The sequence below is a fragment of the Sceloporus undulatus genome, chromosome 4 (assembly GCF_019175285.1).
Source record: "Sceloporus undulatus isolate JIND9_A2432 ecotype Alabama chromosome 4, SceUnd_v1.1, whole genome shotgun sequence".
NCBI lineage: Eukaryota > Metazoa > Chordata > Lepidosauria > Squamata > Phrynosomatidae > Sceloporus > Sceloporus undulatus.
In genome coordinates, this window is record NC_056525.1 from 9,023,711 (window position 1) to 9,043,434 (window position 19,724).

General features: G+C 40.7%; 1 protein-coding gene across 1 annotated transcript in view; it reads left to right on the forward strand.

The window, feature by feature from the left end:
• The first annotated feature begins 5,092 nt into the window (after positions 1 to 5,092).
• The window catches only part of MYT1 (myelin transcription factor 1), a 198,018-nt gene continuing 183,386 nt past the window's right edge, over positions 5,093 to 19,724 (forward strand). Inside the window, 1 exon segment of the mRNA XM_042464901.1 lies at positions 5,093 to 5,195. Coding sequence (XP_042320835.1) covers positions 5,171 to 5,195 — 25 coding nt within the window. The 5' untranslated portion in view covers positions 5,093 to 5,170.

Sequence of the window (19,724 nt, forward strand, 5' to 3'; positions counted from 1 at the left end):
GGGTCTTCTCTGATGACCCCCTTTAATCCAGCCATGGCTGCTCATAGTTTGAATTTGATGATGTCCCCTGTGGGCTCTTCTTTCTCATCTTCTCATCTGATTTTTGAGTCTCATTTTGGCTGTGCAGTTTAAATTAACAATCAATAATTTCTGATAATTCCCAGAAACACAGACTGTGACATACAAATTCAGTAATCAACTTGAATGTCATGATTTTGTGGGGCTCTAAAAAAAATCCTTAAATACATTTAAACTGTTTTTCTAAAGAAAGAAATGTTGGGCCTTCCTTTGCTCCTCCAGGAGGAGGACATTACACAATCAGTATTCTGCAACTGGAAAGGAATTCTAGAGAGTTTGGCACACTGACACTAACAGACCAATTCCAAACCATCCTGGGTTTCAATAGGAGATTACCTCCTGTACAACAAAGCATCTAAGCTTTCAGGTAAAGGAGTCAAGTAAACTCTCAAAGGCTGGAACCCCTTGTGGCCAGTTGTGCTAGTCTATTTTAAGAACCATCAAGAACCATCATGGTATACTTGCTTGAGCGTAGGACTATCACTATGGAGACTGGGGTTTGATTCCCAGCTCGGCCATGAAACCCACTGGGTGGCCTTGGGCAATTCACATGCTCTCAGCCTCAGAGAAAGGCAAAAGCAAACCCCCATTAAACAAATCTTGCCAAGAAAACCCAATGACAGGGTCACCTATTTTATATTATATTTATTTAATTTAATTCACTTCTATGCTGCCTTTCTCCCAGAAAAGGGACCCAAACTGGCTCAGAAGATAAAAACATTATTAAAACATTACAATAAAAATTTAAAAACAATTAAAATCATCCAGCCAAAACAGCATAAAATTAATCCAAAATATACAAAATTAAACACACACACACATATTTTTAAAAAAATCCTGTGCTGATTATATGTTTAAAAGCCTGCTTAAATAAAAATGTTTTTGCTTGCCAGCAAAATGCAAGAATGGAGGGAGCCAGCCTAGCCTATTATGGAAGGGAGTTCCAAAGGGTGGGAGCAGCCACCAAAAAGGCTTGCTCTCATTTCCTCACCAAGCCACCAAGCAAACCTTGGCAGGAACAAGAGAAAGCCCTGACCGGAAGATCTTAGGGCTCTAGCAAGTTCGTATGGGGAGATGCGGTCTCTCAAATAGTCTGGACCTAAACCGTACAGGATCTTAGGTTCACTATGGAGCTATACAGATGGGTGCTATGGGGCACTGTTGTCACGTGTGAGGGGCGGATGTTGTGTGCCTTGAAGTCATTTCTGCCTTCTAGGTGGGATACAGACATCCACAAACTTTTTCTGATAAAGCAAAAGGAGATATCCAGTACCTCTTTGTGCAATAGTTTTTCCTTGGTTGTATGCTGGCTGCTGGAAAGGAGTGAGATGCAACTCCACTCCGCAAACCCAAGGAGCCACTGGCCAGGGAGGCACCAGGAGAGTTTTCTCGCACCCATTACCCAGGTGGAAGTTACCATCCTGCAGACCTCCTATATACACACAATAGCCAAACTCAGCATCAAATATGATCTCATTCGAAGTCAAAAGCAGGAATTCTTTCTTCCTTCATCTCAGCTGTATAGTTGAGTCTCCTATTAATACAGCATAGCATAAAAGAATGTAATTATTTTCTCTATGTTTTTTTAAAGTCAGTTTGTTAATCACTATGAAAACCCATTTTGTTTAACCCAGAGATCATCTGAAGCTGATTGGTTCAGCTTCCAGTATCTTGCTACAATAATCCTATCAGCAATCAGTCAATTGTCATGGTGTATTGAATGAACGGTGTCCCAATTATTTTGTTTGCTGGCTTGCATGTTTAGTTGCATGCATTTATGCCCAACTGCTCGACCCTAAAGGTTTCCTGCAGTGACTAAAAATTAAAACAGATTTTTTAAAAAGAAAAAAACCCAATCATTACATTAAAACAGCAGCACTGATATTACAAGAGTGTAAAAGCCCTATGAAACTAGCAGCAGGAAGATTAAAGCAGACTCAAAATCAAACAGCCTCCAAAAGATCTGTGGGAGAAAAAAGGGGGTGAGTCTTTTCCTAATGGCATGAAGATTTGGGCACATATTTGAGGACATTGGCTCTTAGTCTTTGGTCATGCAGGTGTTTTGAACTTTAACCCTCAGAAGCCCTAGAACTCCCAGAAGAATGGCCAATTATCAGAGATTAATTCAAAAGATCTGGAAGACTAAAGTAGTGAGATGTTGTAAGCCCATGTTGGAATGTTGCCACCAAAAAGACTCTGTCTCCTCTGATCTCTCACCTCATCTCAGAGAGATGGCAAATGTGTACAGTCATTTCTGAGGATGAAATCAGAGGTTGAGCAGGTTCATGGGAGAGAAAGCAATGCTACAGCTAAGGTGAAGCACTCAAAGGTGAAGCACCTTTGAGATTAACTGTACAAATGCTTTCATAGACCGGGTCTACTTCTTCAATTAATACAGCTGAAGATGTAGACCAAGTGTACAAATGCTTATGCTACAATTTATTTTGCTCAGTCTCAAGGGTGCTACAAGATCCCTTTGCATACTGATATTCCTGACTAACATGACTATTTCTCTGAATTCTACAGCTAAGCAGTTACTGAAAGATACAGGATGCTAAAGGTCAAATCCAGCACTTTGAATTACCTTAAAAGAAAAGCCGTGGTAAATGTGTGACTCAATATCTCATGAGTTGTTCAAATCTTATATATTTTCAATGATTAGTTCTAAAGAACCTCAACTACTTCCGTTTATCTAACTAGGCATTGGATATGTGTATCCCAGCTTCCTAATTGGCTTAATACTCTCCTTTTGAGTCTCAGGGGTCCTTCAAAAGAAGTTATGATTTAGGATGATGGCTGTTCTTTTAAACACCAGACCATAGCCAACATCCTATTACAGCTTGGTACTGTGCAAAGACATTCCTAAAGAAGTTGAAGGTCTGCCTTCAGAGTCTCATAAACTCTTCTTCAGTTTTGCTTTGAGTAGGATTATATGGCAATATTTGTTGTTGTTGTTGTTGCTTTATTCATTTATAACCCACCTTGCAACCAATAATAGAACTCAGACAACATATTTTATAACAACACAGATGAAAAATATACAAAGTCATTCATAAAAGTGTGATTATAAGACTAAAAGCGATTAATCAGTTTATAAAGTTAAAACACTAAACATTAATGTTTAACATTTAAAAACATTATTAATTCATTAAAAGTCCAAGTAGAAACCTTAAAAACCAGCACTTCACTAGCAATAGAAAACTCTGCGGCAGAAAAGTCATATCGTCCCCTGTTTGTTTTTACTTCCTTGTTGCAACAGTTTCATGGGCTAACAGTCCATTTCTTGATAAAATTCGAAGCATTGCTTATGACCTATTCATCCTTATATGGCTTGGGTCCAGACTATCTGCAGGACCATAATTTCCTACATGAGCCTTACTAGGTTATAGATAGCCAGCATGGTATTGGATTGTGGCTCTGGAGACCTTGATTCAAATCACCACACAGCCATGGAAACCCACTGGGTGACTTTGGGTAAATTATACTTCCACAGTCTCAGACAAAGGCAAAGGCAAACCCCCTCTGAACAAATCTTGCCAAGAAAAGCCTATGATAGGTTAGGGCTGTTATAGGACAGAAATGACTTAAAGACACACAGCAGGAACAACAACACAGTATACAATTTCTGGGGAGGCCCTTCTCTCCAACCCACCACTTACACAAGCATGTCTGGTGGAGCCAGCATGGTTTGAGTGTTGGACTACAATTCTGGAGACCAAGGTTTGAATCTCTATTCAACCATGGAAACCACTGCCTTCGGCACTGTCTCTCACCCTCAGAGGATGGCAATGGCAAACCTCCCTCTGAAGAAATGGGCAAAGAAAACTCTATGGTTCACCTTGGGGTTGCCATAAGTCAAAAATGACTTGGAGGCACACAGCAATAACCCTTGTCTCCATCCCACCATCTTCACAAGCAAGTGTGGTGGAGACATGGGAGAGACCCATCTCTGTAGCTGCTCTCAGGCTTTGGAACTTTTATTGAGACTTTGCTGTCCTTCTATTGGCAAGTGAAAATGTTTTCTGCTATGTATTCTAGATACATAGTAAAAGTGTACAGTGTTATTGACTTTTACCTTTTGTATTTGTGAAGTTGTTTCAAAGGGTGTAATTCAAATTTTTTGTAGCACCATTAAAATTTGAAAATAAAATCTCATTAAAATGCCATGGATAGTTTAACTGTATTGTAGCAATCACATTTGTATGTTTTTACTTAGGACTTTGCATGTGCTATTAGGTATAGTGGGCTCTTGGTATCCACTGAGGTTTGGTTCCAGGACACACTTGTGGCTGTTCAAGTCCCATTAAGTATAATGACATAATAAAATGGTGCCCTTTATATAAAATGGCAAGATCAAGGTTTGCTTTTTGAAATTTATATATTCTTCTGAATATTTGCAAGCTGTGGGTGGTTGAATCCATGTATAAAGAATCCATATATTTATTTTTATTTTTATAAGCTGCCTTGAGTCCCAATTTTGGTTTTAAAAGGGGAGGTATAAGTGGAGAAAATGAATTTAATAAATATTATCTCCCTGGGTGACTTGTTATTCAAGTGAGCAAGACCCTCCAAAATTATTCTGAGTTTTGCTTCAGGTTAACTACTGTTTTTTGCTTATGTTGCTCTGATCTATATAGATATCTGTATAAGAAAAGTGCTCATATAGTTTGCAGTGCTGAACTTCAAGAGGATCCCATCTGCTTCACCAATACTAGCCCCCCAAGTGCTTTCTGGAGTGCGCCACACATTGCTCAGAGCTGCTACTGTCACCATGCGCTCCTCCTATGTTTTCTCTCTTTTGCATTTCATTCAGTCCCATTCTATTGTCTCCTGTCTCAATAGCAATTGGGCTCTGTATAGCCAGGAACTGCATGGCTTCTCATTGGCTGCTTTGTTGGCGGCCTTGATTTGCAATTAACAGATTGGGAAGCTCCCATTGGCTGGATCATCTGCCTCTGGGCTGCATAAGTTTTTGCTCTGGACTGTTAACTTTTCCTGACATGAAATCTCTGGTGTGACTTGAACTGTGATCTTTGAGTTGTGCAGTTCTTGTTCCAAGGTGCTCAGGGAAGGAAAGCAAGAGAAAGCAAGAATGAAGCTCTGTGGAACATTTCTAGGTGCGTGTTTCATGTGAAAAACAAAACAAAAACAAAACTTTTCTAACTTTCTTTGCTTTTCTTGTTGCTTGATTGTTCTGCTTTAAAGGTTGCTGCCACTCATTGGTGGATCTGTTGCATGCCATGCAAAAAGATACCACACAACAACTGGGAATTACTGGCTTTTGTGTCCTTGAGCTGTGCGTGGGGGGTTTAATCTGTCTGTGCATATGGATCAACAAGATGCCAATTAGAGGAGATCAAAAAAGCAAATTGAAAATCCGAATCCTATGTTTGCTGGGGGGCAGGGTGGGGAGGAGAGGAAAAGAGAAGTGTTTTATGGGATTATTCATTTCTCCTTCTTGTAGTGGTCTTAAATGCAGCCTGAAAAGTTAAAATTGTACCCAGAAGTTTTTTGGTGGATGCAAGACAGAGGGCACTTTGCAAATAATATGTTGTACTTAGAAATAGCATGCTTAGACTTGGAAGAAGATAAATGCATTTTGAATTGTAATGAATGCTCTGCCATTGATATTCTCTTTGGAAATGTTATTTATGCAAAGCAAAGGAAGAAAATGCTAATATACTTTCTAGATTATCCTTTCCATCGTTCTTTCTTTCTAGCTGTCTTTGTGATTCTTTCCCTTCTGGTGCCAAGTTATGAAATTCCTCAGTGTAAACAGGATGGAAAGTACCCCAGTTCTAAACCTACTGAGCTATTTTATATAAAACTAACCCAGAAAGAGAACAGTTGGTCATGGAACAGGAGAAATTGGGGAGTGGACACATCAATAGTACAAGAGAAGCTGTGGAATTGCTGGAATATCATTTGAAGTGGGGGGGGGAGTTGCCTCCTTTGAGAATGAGGAGGGGGGAATCATCTGATTAAATAGATCAATTTCCAACTGTAAATTTCATGTAGACAAAGAACTTTTTTTTTTATTCCTGCGGGGTGATTGTATAAATCTCAGAGAGAAGGGGGTTATTAAGTGGGCTTTCCCCCTCCTCCCTTCCTCCTTACTCCTCTCTTGTTGTTCCATCTGCTAGGGGCCTACCTTGGGCAGAATGCATTCTAGCCCTTCAGCTGTTCCATATACAATATTAATGCAGGGCTATTTCCTCCTGGCATAGGATTCTTAATTGTCGTCTGAGGCATTAAGGCAAGTCTCCCCATCTGCACAGGGAGGTTTTCTTTTCTACAAAGAAATAAGGAGAATGAGGGTTTGGGGGGGGGGGATCTTTACTCTCCCTCTCTTTCTCTCCACCCTTTCTCCATTTCAACTCCCCTTCTTCTGTCCCCCTCCTCTCTCCTCCATTCTTCCAGCTGGCAAGCAGAGAAGTTGGTACCCAATTTCAAATGCATTAAGTTTGAGGCCTAAATGACAAAGGAGTTTCTAAGAGGCATCAAAACAGCTTCACAGTTGTACGTCTGGCTTTGCAGAAAGGCATTGTTCTTTTAATTACAGTGATCTGCACAAAGCCCAAAACATTTATTTCTGGGGGTGGGGGTGATGTCTGGGCTGGGTTGCTTTTCTTTAAAAAAAAAAAAAAGACTCTCCCAGTCCTTGAATTCTTCTTTCAGATCTAGATGTGAGTATAAACCACTCTGGTTTTTAAGACATTCATTTATTTAAAAAGAAAGAAAGAAAGAAAATGGTCACCTTAAAATGATTAGCTTTAAAAGCATCGGCTTTGCATTTATTACTTGCAAATAAGTGTGCCCCAAGGATATTTTCTAGCATCTTTCAAAATATTATATTTGAAATATGGACTATAGGATGACTGTTTTCCATGGCTAAAAGGAAAAGGGAATGAACTTCATGGAGGGGAGAGGGAGGTGACAATGGTTTGCCTGCCACCATCCCTTTTTTAAAGATAAATAAATGGTAGGTAAATGTTCAGAAACTACTGGAACAGGAATATGAATTTATTCTAAAAGTTAATTATTAATTGCCCCATCAAGAGTTTTATTTGACTGTTTTGATGTCAGCTTGCTACAAACAGGGTTATGTTTTTCAGTTCCAAATTGCAGAACAAGTTCAATGAGGAGCTGTCCTTCTCTTGGTGCTGAACTGATCTTTCCTTTGTACGGCCCTGAATGGAGTCATTACTCTGGGTTGTAGATTTGTACAATATCACACTACACTGCTATAGCACTGTTATTCCTCTTTAACTGCTATGGATGCCTCCTGGGAAGTCCTGGGATTTTCAGTTTAGAGAGGGGCACTTAGAATCCTGAGCCAGAGAGCTCTTAGGCCTCACTAAACTACAAACTACAGTTGGCCCTCCACATTTGCGGCTTTGACTTTTGCGACTTTGATTATGCATGGATTTGGTTACTATGTTTTCTCTAGTAATCTCTAGGTCCTCCAGCATTACTCTGTTGTCAATTTCTGCAAAAGTCACACTGGGCATTTGTAGGTCCTCCAGTGCAATTTCATGGTCAACCTCTAGCAGATTTTGGCCATAGAATTGCCTTGGAGGATCTAGAGATTCCTAGAGAGCTGTTCTCTCAGGAGATATATATATATATATATATATATATATATATATATATATATATAAATAATATTATTTTCATGGGGATCCTGTGTCCCTAACCCTAGTGAATATGGAGGGTCCACTGTACAGAATTCTTCAGGAGGTAACCATATGTTAAAGCGGAATAATAGTGCTATAACAGCGTAGTGTGATAATGACCTATATTACCATCCATCGATAAATCTCACTGTGATATACAGGGATGTGTTGTTGCTCAGTGATGACTCATTCATAGGAAAAGGTTCACTCCAACTGTTTCCTGAGCCATGATTTACTTGGGCATTGCCCCAGGGTAAAACCGATGTTATAGAAACAGTGGCACTACCTGCCCCTGGGTGTATTTACTGTGCACTGTCAAAATAATGTAGTTTGTCAGTACTTTAGCTCCATCCTATAAAATCCTAGGATTTGTAGATTTTCAAGTTCCTTAGCCTTCTCAAAGAGTGCTGGTGCCTCATAAAACTACAAGCCTCAGGATTCTGTAGGATGGAGTCATAGCAGTTAAACTGCATTATTTCTACAGTGTAAATGCAACCCCAGTCTTGGAGACATTGTTGCTTTATGGATGGAGACAATGTGTGTGTTTGTTTTACTTGCAAAACCAGTTGGTTATGTGAATTTGAAGGCTTTCATTGCTGACATCCATAGATTTTTGAGGGTTTTTTGGTCTATGTGGCCATGTTCTAGAAGCGTTTATTCCTGATGTTTCACCAGCATCTATGGCTGGCATCTTCAGGGAGGATGCCAGCCACAGATGCTGGCAACACAGGAGAAATGAGTGGAAGGCAGATATATTTTCCCTGGCATGATTTTTTTTTCTGTGTTCATGAAGGCTTTATATGAGTTAATATGAAAATTCAAATTGACAAAGGCCCACATGCAGCTAATACCAGTATTTGCCGCTGGAAAGATGTTACCACTGGCTCCAAGTGAGGGTTACAAAAAAGTCACAGTTTGGAAAAATTCCTTTTATGGATTGCAACTCTCAGAATCCCATAGCAAGCCTTACTGGGGAATTCAGGGAGTTTCCTTTCTTATAAAGGAGGAGGAGGAGGGAAAGGAATTCAAGCCTAAAAGAGCACTTTAGAAGAGATCATATGATAATAACCAAAATCCTATTGGTGTCCTCTGATACAGAGGTTTCCTTACAGAATCAGTTGGGTATTTTTGTTTGACATCAAACTTCTCATTCAGTTCAAGGCTGAAGAAGTAGAGTTGAGCATGAAGCATCATTGTGCATGGATATACCTGCACATGGATGTGCATGTCATTCATATGGTGCATTCAGTTTAACATTCAGTTTCTTGGTTCAGTTGCACCATGTTGCTGTTCAACACTATGGTTGTGGAGCATAGTTAAAGCCCAACTCTGCATGGCTAGACTGATGCTACATAACCCTAAAGTGGGGCCTTGCCTATCGTGTTGGTTACATGAGCTGAAAACTACTTGATTTTTTCCCCACAAACATTTTTGGCAGTGATGAAAATACCTGAAGAAGGGTGGGATTAGCCAAAGTCTTGTGCTTGTTTAAGTTGGCTCCTCTTTTGATCCAGTGATGTATTATACACATCAAGATCCAAGCGCCTTCTCAGTTTTGTGACATCTTCCCATTCATTACGTGATACTTGAATGGACAGTACAAGCCACATAGCTAATCTAGTCTGGTGATTTAAAAAAGCAGTACTAAAAAAGCAACAGCCAGGAGGATTAATTGTGACATTTGTTGTTGTCATTTGCTGTCGAGTTAACTTTGACTTATGGTGACCCCATGAATGAGAGACCTGCAAGATCCCTGTTCATCAGCTACTTTGCTCAGGTCTTGCAAATTTAGGACTGTGGCTTCCTTGACTGATTCAATACACCCGTAGAACAGTTTTTCTCTTTTATTACTGCCTTCCACTTTACCAAACATTACTGTCCGTTCCAATTAATCTTGTTGTTTCCTGATATATCCAAAGTTCAACAGCCTCAGTTTAGTCATCTTCACTTCTAGTGAGAGTTCAGGCTTAATTTGCTGCAAGACCTATTCATGTGTTTTTCTGGCAGTACATGGTTTCTATAGAACTCTTCTCCAACAGCACATTTAAAATGAGTTGATTTTCTTCCCATCAGCTATCTTCACTGCCCAGCTTTCACGCCCAAATATATATATAATAGAGCCCAAAGACCTGATGGACATTTTCACTGAAAAGGTGACTTTTGACGTGAAAATTGAAACTGGCCAGTAATTGGTCCATTTGTAATTTGGCTGGAACTATTTGCCAAGATCCACTGGAGTTGTTTCACTAACAAAATGGCACAGCTTGGAACCTCATTCAAAAGACCCTGACATGCTGCCATTCGTTTTTACTTTTTCAAAATATATAATGCATTAGCGCTGGCAGTACTCATTATTTTACAAGTGGCAGGTCACTAACATGTTATTTTTTAAGTCTTAACAAAAATAGAAGAATGGCCAGCCTCCAACCAAAATGACCCTTCAAAAATGACCATTTTACAGTACTGTTACTTTAAAATGGTACTTTACTGTTTTGTCCCCACCTCCCACCCCCACTTCAAATAATGCATCAGCTTTAAGGTTAAAGCATGGGGAAAAGAAAATCGCTACACCCTTGTTAACCCCAAAAGCAACATGCTGCAAGTAACTCAGCTAGGTGTAATACACTACTTGCAAGCCCTGTGAAAAATTTTCCATCTGTAAAAAGAACAGGGGGATCAGTTATTCATGTGTGCAACATGGACTTATGCTATTATTTGTGCTACCAGAAGAACTAATAACCACTATTGTCATATCACTGTTTCGATTATAGCATAGGATATGACCCATGAGAGTATTCTTGGACTTCAGCTAATTTCAATGGAAGAAATTTAGGCTGCAATCCTATATACTTTTATCAGGTAGTAGGTCTCATAAAAAAGAGGGTAAATATCCAACAAATGCTGGATCCTGTTTGGCCCTGGAAGCTAAGAAGGGTCAAGCCTGGCTGCCTGGTAATAGCAGATGCTATAGGTTAGGGATGGAATGGAAATTTGTCAGTTTCCTGACAAAAATGGTCAAATATGAAGTCCCTGATACCAAAAGAAACTTAATGGAAAGAAAAATTGCAAATTGCAGGAACTTTTTTTGTTCCTGGCACAACATAAATTATACTTTCTAAGAACTGCACAAGTTTGGGATATTGTGCAGCTTTGTACTCAAAACCTACAGTCACTGTGACTATGCACAGAGAACTGTGCAGCTTCCTGGAGTTAGAAAAACCCTTCACCTGCTTGCATTGTTTTTCACTATATGCTTGGGAAAGGTGCAAAAAATGCAAAATTAAATTGACACCATATCCCTATACAAACAATGTGGTGAAGCATTCCATGTCATGGCTGCAGGCTTTGCTGGTTTGAAAGCTGCACAGCCCAAAGGTTATGCAGCAAGAAGAGAAACTCTGAAGCTGCAGCTACTTGTGGTATAGTTGTGTAACATTGCCTTTTTTTACATTAAAAGCAACAGTGTTGCACAATGAAAATGTTGCAAAACACAAATATTGTACAAAATCGGCAAAGTTGCACAACAAAATGACATTTCTATTTGTTGTTTGGCATTGCTGATTTTTGGCAGCATTTTTGTTGTGCAATATTTTGCTGTATATACCATTAAAAAGGTAATCTTGTACAAAACATATATGTAGCAACGTGAATATAGCCTTTTCCATATTGAAAGTTACACAGTTTTCAGGGCAGGTTGCACAGTTCTCAGGAGGATCTGTGTAGTTTGTGGAACACTGTGCAGTTTTCTAAGAAAGCAGTTTTCTGTCATTGCAGAGGAGAGGAATTCTCATGTCTCAAAACTACAGGATAAAAAACTGATTGATTGTTCTCAACATCTGTTGAGCATTGGGGAAACTGAGATTTACCATCCCTGATGGGGGCTGTATCCAGAGAATAGCATGGCAAGCACCTCTGAGTATTCCTTTCCCAATGAAGATTGGGTTACCGTAGGTATATGAGCTGACTTTAAAATGTAAACACACATACCAATGCCATAAAACAGAGGTGTCAAAGGTGTCCTATATTGAGCAGGTGTTTATAGAACTGCACTTTCAAGCGTGTGCTTGATTTCAACAGGATCATAGCAATGCTGGAAAAAATAGGAACATCTGGCTTCTGGATTTGAGTATGATCCTCAAAACAGCCACATCCTAAAATGATTTAAGGTGAAGAAATTGTGAGGCAACATTGCAAAAGTTAAGGTTTTGTATCAATGTTCCATAAGGTAATAAATCTTGGCATGAATTGTGTCATCAGGATAATCCCAAATTTTATATAATGTACATGTTCAACCAACTTTTGCTTCACAGTATGTAACTGTTCAGTGAAAATGGTGATTAATAATAATAGCAACAACAAAAACAGCATAAAGGTCTGGCCTGGAATTCTGCTTGGGAAGCAAATATTGTGAGTATCTTTGCAAGGGTGTCTGTCTTTTGCTCCTGTGTGTTTATAATCAAACATTATAAATTAGCCTAAGCGTGTATGTCTGCACACACACAGGCCCACTTTTAGCCCTCTTATTTTCCACAATATTTTGCTTTTGTTTTCCAAGTTGGCGCATTACAGATCTGAATTAAATAGCAGTCAATGGGACCATCCGGCATTGTTCATGGGATAAAGTTGATCCTGTCTTTTCCCTCCCTTTGATTCTATCTTGAATGCAGAACAATGAAATGCAGATAAAGCACCAAGCCTGCTGCCTGATGATAAGGCTTTAATAGAATTTCTGAATGCCAGAGGTTTAGGATGTAAAATATCCCTGTCTTCACAGCATGGTCAAAGGAGATAGAATTTTTTTAGGAGTACTCTCAGCTGAACACATCCTTTTATGTTAATGGCTGAGCTTGCAAGAAAGGGAGGGGGGCTGCCACAACTGAAATGAGCCATTGCAAGACTTTGCTGGGTTTTCTAAAAGATTTGAATCCTTGCATTCAGGGCCAATGGAGAGCATCAAACAATGCAACAGAGTAGTTGATTTGAACTGGACGAAAATCAGTTGTTTCCCATCTCCGTCAGAGTACGGAAACAAGTGATGAAACCTGGCAAACAAGTCTGCAAATGTCATTTGCTCACAAAATGCTCTCACCTGCCTCTATGCTCCTGGCTGCTAGTCATGGAAGGGTCTGTGGGAGAAGAGAAGGAACAGTGATACTAACTAGACTCAGTGAATCTGGTGAATGGCTAATAACGGGCTGAACTTCTGAGCAAAAAAGAAGAAGCAATGATCCATAGATGCAAAAGTTTATGAGCAATAAAGGATATTCTAGTTGTGGGATATTTGGAATCTACTTACTGGAAACATACTAAGCTCTTATATCAAGGTTGAATATCCCTTTTCCAGAAATCTAAAAGTGTCCAAATGGGTGGCTGAGATAGTGACACTTTTGCTTTCTGGTGGTTCACTGTATACAAACTTTGTTCCATGCACAAAATTATTTTTAAAACTACCTTCAAGCTATGTGTATGAAAGTGTACATGAAGCAAAAAAATGATTTTTGTGTTTTGACTTGGGTCCCATCTGCAAGATATGTCATTATGTAGAGGAAAATATTCCAAAATCCCCAAAAAGCCTGACATCCAAAACACTTCTGGTCCCAAACATTTCAGATAAGGGATATTCAACCTGTATATGGAGGTATGCATTAATTGTGCTACACAACCCACAAGGTCAAGCAACTGAACCAAGACACCAAATCTTCCATCAGACTTGCCATACACACAAATACACATCCTTGCATTAATTACAGAACATATACTTTCTTATATTTATATACCAGACATTAATCATTAGGAAGAACTTATCTTACTGTAAGAACTGTTTGACAGTTGAATGGACTGCCTTGGTGGGGGAGGGTCTCCTTTTTTTGGAGATCTTTAAACAGAGGTTGAATGGACAAATGGGGATTTAGTTGTATATTTCTGCATGGCAGGGGGCGAACTACAGTAGAGGGGTATTGTGGCCAGTTGCTACTTTAAAGTTATTAACCAAAGGCTTAATCTGTACTGCAGAAATAATGCAGTTTGACACCACTTTTAGTGTCATGGCTCCATCCTAAAGAATTCTGAGATTTGTAGTTTGTTGTGGCACCAGGGCTTTCTAACAGAGAAGGATAAATATCTCATTGGCTCCCACCCAAAATTCAAAAGTAAGGGGTGGCTGTGTGTCTGTTCTGGAATGAATGGATGCACTAGGGATCACACTTACGTAACGTCTGAGAAAACACAACAGCTTGTGCCATGATTTTTACACTAGCATAGTACCCCAAAGGGGCCTAAATACCCTAAAGGCACCAGATCTTGCTTGATCTTGAAAACTAAGCAGGGTCACATCTGGTCAATATTTGAATGGGAGAATGCCAATGAATTCCAGCTGCTTTAGGCTACATTTCAGAGGAAGGAACTGGCCAAACTGCTTCTACATATTCTTCACCTAAGAAAATCTGATGAAGTTCATGAGGTCACAATAGGTTGACAGTGTGTTGTTATGGACTAGGACTGGAAGACAAGGGTTTGAATCCCCATTTAGTTATGGAAACCCCCTTTGGTGATGCTTGGTGTGTCACGCACTCTCATCTCAGTCTTAGAGGAAAGCAATGTTGAACTGTAACTGCACTGAATGCTCTCACATGCATTCATGCAGCTCTTTCAATGAAAAGAAGTTTGGTGTCAACCAATAACATTGTAATATCCAAGTTTTGAAAGCACTTTATGTACATTATCTCAGCATTCTGTAGTCAAGCCCTAGAACAAGGTCGATGATCTCAACCTTTTCTGTCGTGTATCCATAGCATTTTATTGTACCTTTAGAGCACAGGGTTAACACACACACACACACACACACCATTTTGCTATAACAACAACCCTGTGAAGCACATTAGTCTAAGAGACATAGTCACTGTCTTACATTTACCTAGGGAGCATTGTACCTGAGTAGGAATGTATAGCCCAATCTCCACAGTCTCACCCTAATAATCTAATCCATGTTGCACAGAGAGTCTGTAAGCATTTAGAAAGGAATGTCATAATTGCAAAAAGTCTACATGGGTTTCCCAAAAACAAGCCTGCCAGACTAATCTTATCTCCTTTTTTTAAAAAAATTACCAGTTTGGTAGATGAAGGGAATGCTGTGGATGCAGCATATTTTGATTTCAGTAAGGTCTTCAACAAAGTCCCCTAAGATATTCCAGCAAATAAACTAGTAAAATATGGGCTAGATAACCTAACTGTCAGGTGGATTTGTAATTGGTTGAATGGCCAAACCTAAAGGGTACTCAGCAATGGCTTCTGGAGAGAAGTGACCAGTGGGGCACCACAGGATTCTGTCCTGGGCCCAGTGCTATTCAACATCTTTATCAATGACTTGGATGAAAGAATAGAGGGCATGCTTAACAAATTTGCAGATGATTCCAAATTAGGGGGAGTAGCTAATACCCCAGATCAGCATTCAAAGTAACCTTAATAGATTAGAAAGCTGGGCCAAAATTAACAAAACGAATTTCAACAGGGAGAAATGTAAGGTATTACACTTAATGGGGAAAATTGAAATGCAGATATAGAAGTGGGGGGTGCATGGCTTGACAAGACAACTTGTGAAAGGGATCTAGGAGTCCTAGTAGCAACAGTGTCCATTACCAAGGTGTCATCCGGTGTGGGAGGCAGGGCTTTGGGGGCAGGGTTTCAAGTGTGGGGGTAGGGTTTCAGGGCAGAACCAAAAGGACTCACTTCCAACTCCCTGCTCAGCGTGGCTTTACTTTAGAGTAAAGCCACGCAGGACAGGAAATAGAGGGGCACCAGGCCTGGGTAGGGAAGTGGGGGCACTCACCATATGTCACCCCCCCTTCTGTGGTGTCACCCAATGTGGTCCACACCCCCTAGTGATGCTACTGCCTATAGACCACAAGTTGAATGAGTAAACAGTGTGATGCAGCATCTAAAAAGACAATGTGATTCTAGGTTTCATCAATAGAAGTATAGTGTCTAGATTGATGGAACTAATATTACCACTTTATTCTGCTCTGGTTAGGCCATACCTGGAATACTGTGCCCAGTTCTGGACATCACAATTCAAAAACGATGTGGACAAGCTGCATCTTATCCAGAGGTGGGAGACCAAAATGGTGAAAGGCCTGGAAACCATGCCTTTTGAGGAGAAACTTAGGGAGCTAGGTATGTTTAGCCTGGAGAAGAGAAGGTTAAGAGGTGATATGATAACCCTATTTAAATATTTTTGAAAGGGTGTCACACTGAGGATGGATCAAGCCTGTTTTTTGCTGCTCTAGAGAAAAGGACCCAGAATAATGGATGCAAGCTGCAAGAGAAGAGACTGCACCTCAACATTAGGAAGAACTTCCTGACAATAAGTGGCGTTTGACACTCGAACACACTTCCTTGGAGTGTGGTGGAATCTCCTTCTTTGGAGGTCTTTACACAGAGGCTGGATAGCCATCTGTCAGGGATGCTTTAGTTGAGAGTTCCTGCATGGCAGGGAGTTGGACCTGATGCCCCTTGAGGTCTCTCCCAACTCTATGATTCTACGATTCTGTATTGATTAACACTGTGTCACCAGTATGATGCAACAGCCAAAATCAGCCGATTACAATTCTGGACTACATCAATAGGAGTACAGTGTGCCCGTGTCATACGCGGGTGAGCTATATGCGGATTTGAGCATATGCTCAAACCTGTGTAGAGCTGTGCGGGAGCGCGTGGGGCATGCGGGGCAAATGGAGTGACGCATCCCATTGGAATGAATGGGGTGTGTGCCCATGGTGCACGTATGCCGCCACACCACCGCCACACCACTTCCACACCACTGCACCACCACACTGCCGCCATGCTGCCACCACACTGCTGCATACGGGTTTTTGGGCTTACACGGGGGGGGGGGTGTCCAGAACGGATCCCCTGCGTAAGCCAAGGGTGCACTGTATAATGTCCAGGCTGAAGGAAATAGTAGTAGCCCTGACCTAAAATAGTGTGTCCAGCTCAAGAAGGATATTGACAAACTGGAAGGTGTCTGGAGAAGGCTGATAAAGGGTCTGGAAACCAAGCCTTATGAGGAACAACCTGGGGAGATAGGGGTATTTATCTTGAAGAAGAGATGACCAAGATATGACATGATTGCTGTCTTTACATTTCTGAAGAAATGTCATGTTCAAGACTGAGTGGGCTTGCTTTATGCTGTTCCAGAGACTGGAACATGAACCAGTGGATTCAAAGAAATTCCACCTAAACTTTAGGAAACACAGCATGCTTGCAAGAGACATTTTCAAAATTGAATAGACATCTTGGAGAGTGGTGGTCTGTCCATCTTTGGAGGTCTTTAAAGAGAGGTTGGATGGGCATCTTTCAGGAGTACTTTAGTTGTATATTCCTGCATGAAAGGGGTGGGATTAGATGACCCTTGTGATACTTACCAACTCTGAGATTGTATGATTCTATAGTGAAGTTAATACCTTTGGTAAGCCAACTTGAATCTGTGGTTGAAACTCGAAGTCTTAGTCATTCATTACACTATATCAGCATGGTGTAGTGGTATGACTATTGGGATATGACTCTGAATACCATGCCTTTGATCCCCACTTGGTTATGGAAGCCCCCTGGATTACCTTGGGCAAATCACATACTCTCAGCCTCAGAGGAAGGCAATGGCAAACCTCATCTGAACAAACTGTGACAAGAAAATCCCATGATAGATTCACCTTAGGGTTATCATTATTTGGAAAAGACATGAAGGCACACAACGACAGCAGCCCATCTGCCCATTGCAGCCACAGCATCATGATCGGTCATCTTGACTTAACTTGTCTTTTCTTCACAGCAACCCTTCAAGGTAGTTCTTTGCAATTCTTTACTTAGTGATCCTAGACTGACAGAAATGGACTTGCCCAAGGCTAGACTATTAAGCTTATATCAGGAAATGGATTTAAACTCAGTTCAAGCCCAGTGATGTATCCATTCTTTGGGCTGAGCATTACATAAATCACAAAACACAGGCATTCTGAAATGGTTTAGAAACTCTTCACAATAAGCTCATTCCGGCATTCATACAATGGTTTATTTTTAATGAGTCACACCAGACCTTTTACTCCAAGGCATCATTCTGATGAAAAGATGGAATTGCCTTTTCTTCCACACAATGGTAAGATCAAGGTTAGTGGGCCCCTCTACCTGAATTCTCCAAGCATTACATGAGATTCATTATAATGTGTGTGTGTGCGCATAATTTACACACACACACCTGTATCACATTACTTGAAAATGAACTTGTGAAGCCTTCCCAATGTGGTCCTGTACAGATGTGTTGGTCACCACTGCCATCATCCCCAAGCAGCATGCTCACTGGGGATGGTGGGAATTATAATCCAAGAGCAGGCTCCAAGGAAGTCTACCACTATCATCTGGCCATGGCTAAGAAAATTGACTTCTTGCAGTGGGAATGCTGAATGGCAGACCCCCAAGCCTGCCCAATTAACATGGGGCCCAATGTTACGGAGAAATCTGCTCTTGTGAAGCTTCTCATTCTATCAATGTGGAAACATAAGCTGGAATGTTGTTGGTGTCTTGATGTGGTGTTGGTTGCTGCGTGCCTTCAAGTCATTTCTGAATTTTGGTGACCCTAAAGCTAACCTATCATGTGGTTTTCTAGGCAAGATTTGTTCAGAGGAGGTTTGCCGTTGTCTTCCTCTGAAGCTGAGAGAATGTGAGCTGCCCAAGGTCACCCAGTGGGTTTCCATGATGGAACAGGGATTCCAACCCTGCTCTCCAGAGCCATAGTCCAACACTTAAACCACTACACCACACTCTTAGTGTCTTAACAGTTCTGTAATTTCACCTATGGAAATTGATAGCCATCTTTCTCAGATGCAGAATATTCACATTAAATGTAAAGCTGTAGAAACAGAGTTTTCTATGGGTACATCTACACTGCAGGAATAATGCAGTTTGGCACTGCTTCAACTGTCATGCCTCAATGCTATGGAGTTCTGGGAGTTTGTGGTTTTGTGAGATACTTGGCCTTCTCTGTCAGAGAGCTTAGGTGCCACAACAAAGTACAAACCCCAGGATCCCATAGGATGGTATCATGACAGTTAAAGCTGTATCAAACTGAATTAGTTTTGCAATCTGACAGCAGCCTATGTGGTGCCTTTGTCCATGGTGCACATTGTACATGGACACACAGGATGCCATATCCACATTTCACATGGGGTGTGCATGAATACATATTGCCTATGTAGATGTAGGTGCATATTTGGCTGGACATCCAATACCACATCACAATTGGCTAACCAGGCAGCATTGCCCTAACTTTGTGATGACAAAGTTGCTCTCTGGCTGAATGTGCACTGCAGAAATACTGCAGTTTGACACTACTTTAACTGCCACAGAATTCTGGGGATGTTTTGTAGTTTCATGAGATATTTAGCCTTCCCTGTCAAAGAGCTCTGATGCTGCAACAAACTACAGGTCCCAGCATGGTGCCATGGCAGTTAAAAGTGGTGTCAGAACTGCATTATTTCTGCAGTGCCGATTCAGCCTCTGTCTCCACAAGCAGCTATATATTTTGGTGGATTGGGCCCTGCTGAGCAGATAGGCTTCTCTCCCACACATGAGCTGTGGGAAAGAAAGAAAGAAAGAAAGAAAGAAAGAAAGAAAGAAAGAAGTCACTTCAGCATAAGGAGAGCTCCCTCCTTCTCCAGTAGAGGGAAAGAGCTGTGGAGTGTGCAGGAAAGAAAGTTTGATCTGCTGACAACTTAGTAGGAAAGGACTCCAGAAGGAAAGAGGAAAACTTGCTGGAGCTGGAAGTTTCTGAAGTCACTTGGCAATGCCTGCAAGGTGGCCATCATCAGAATGGAAACATGTTGGCCATCTTGTGTGTGTGACATGATTCTCTGTAGCTCACTCCAGGGGAATGAGAATCAATAATAATAATAATAATAATAATAATAATAATAATAATAATAATAA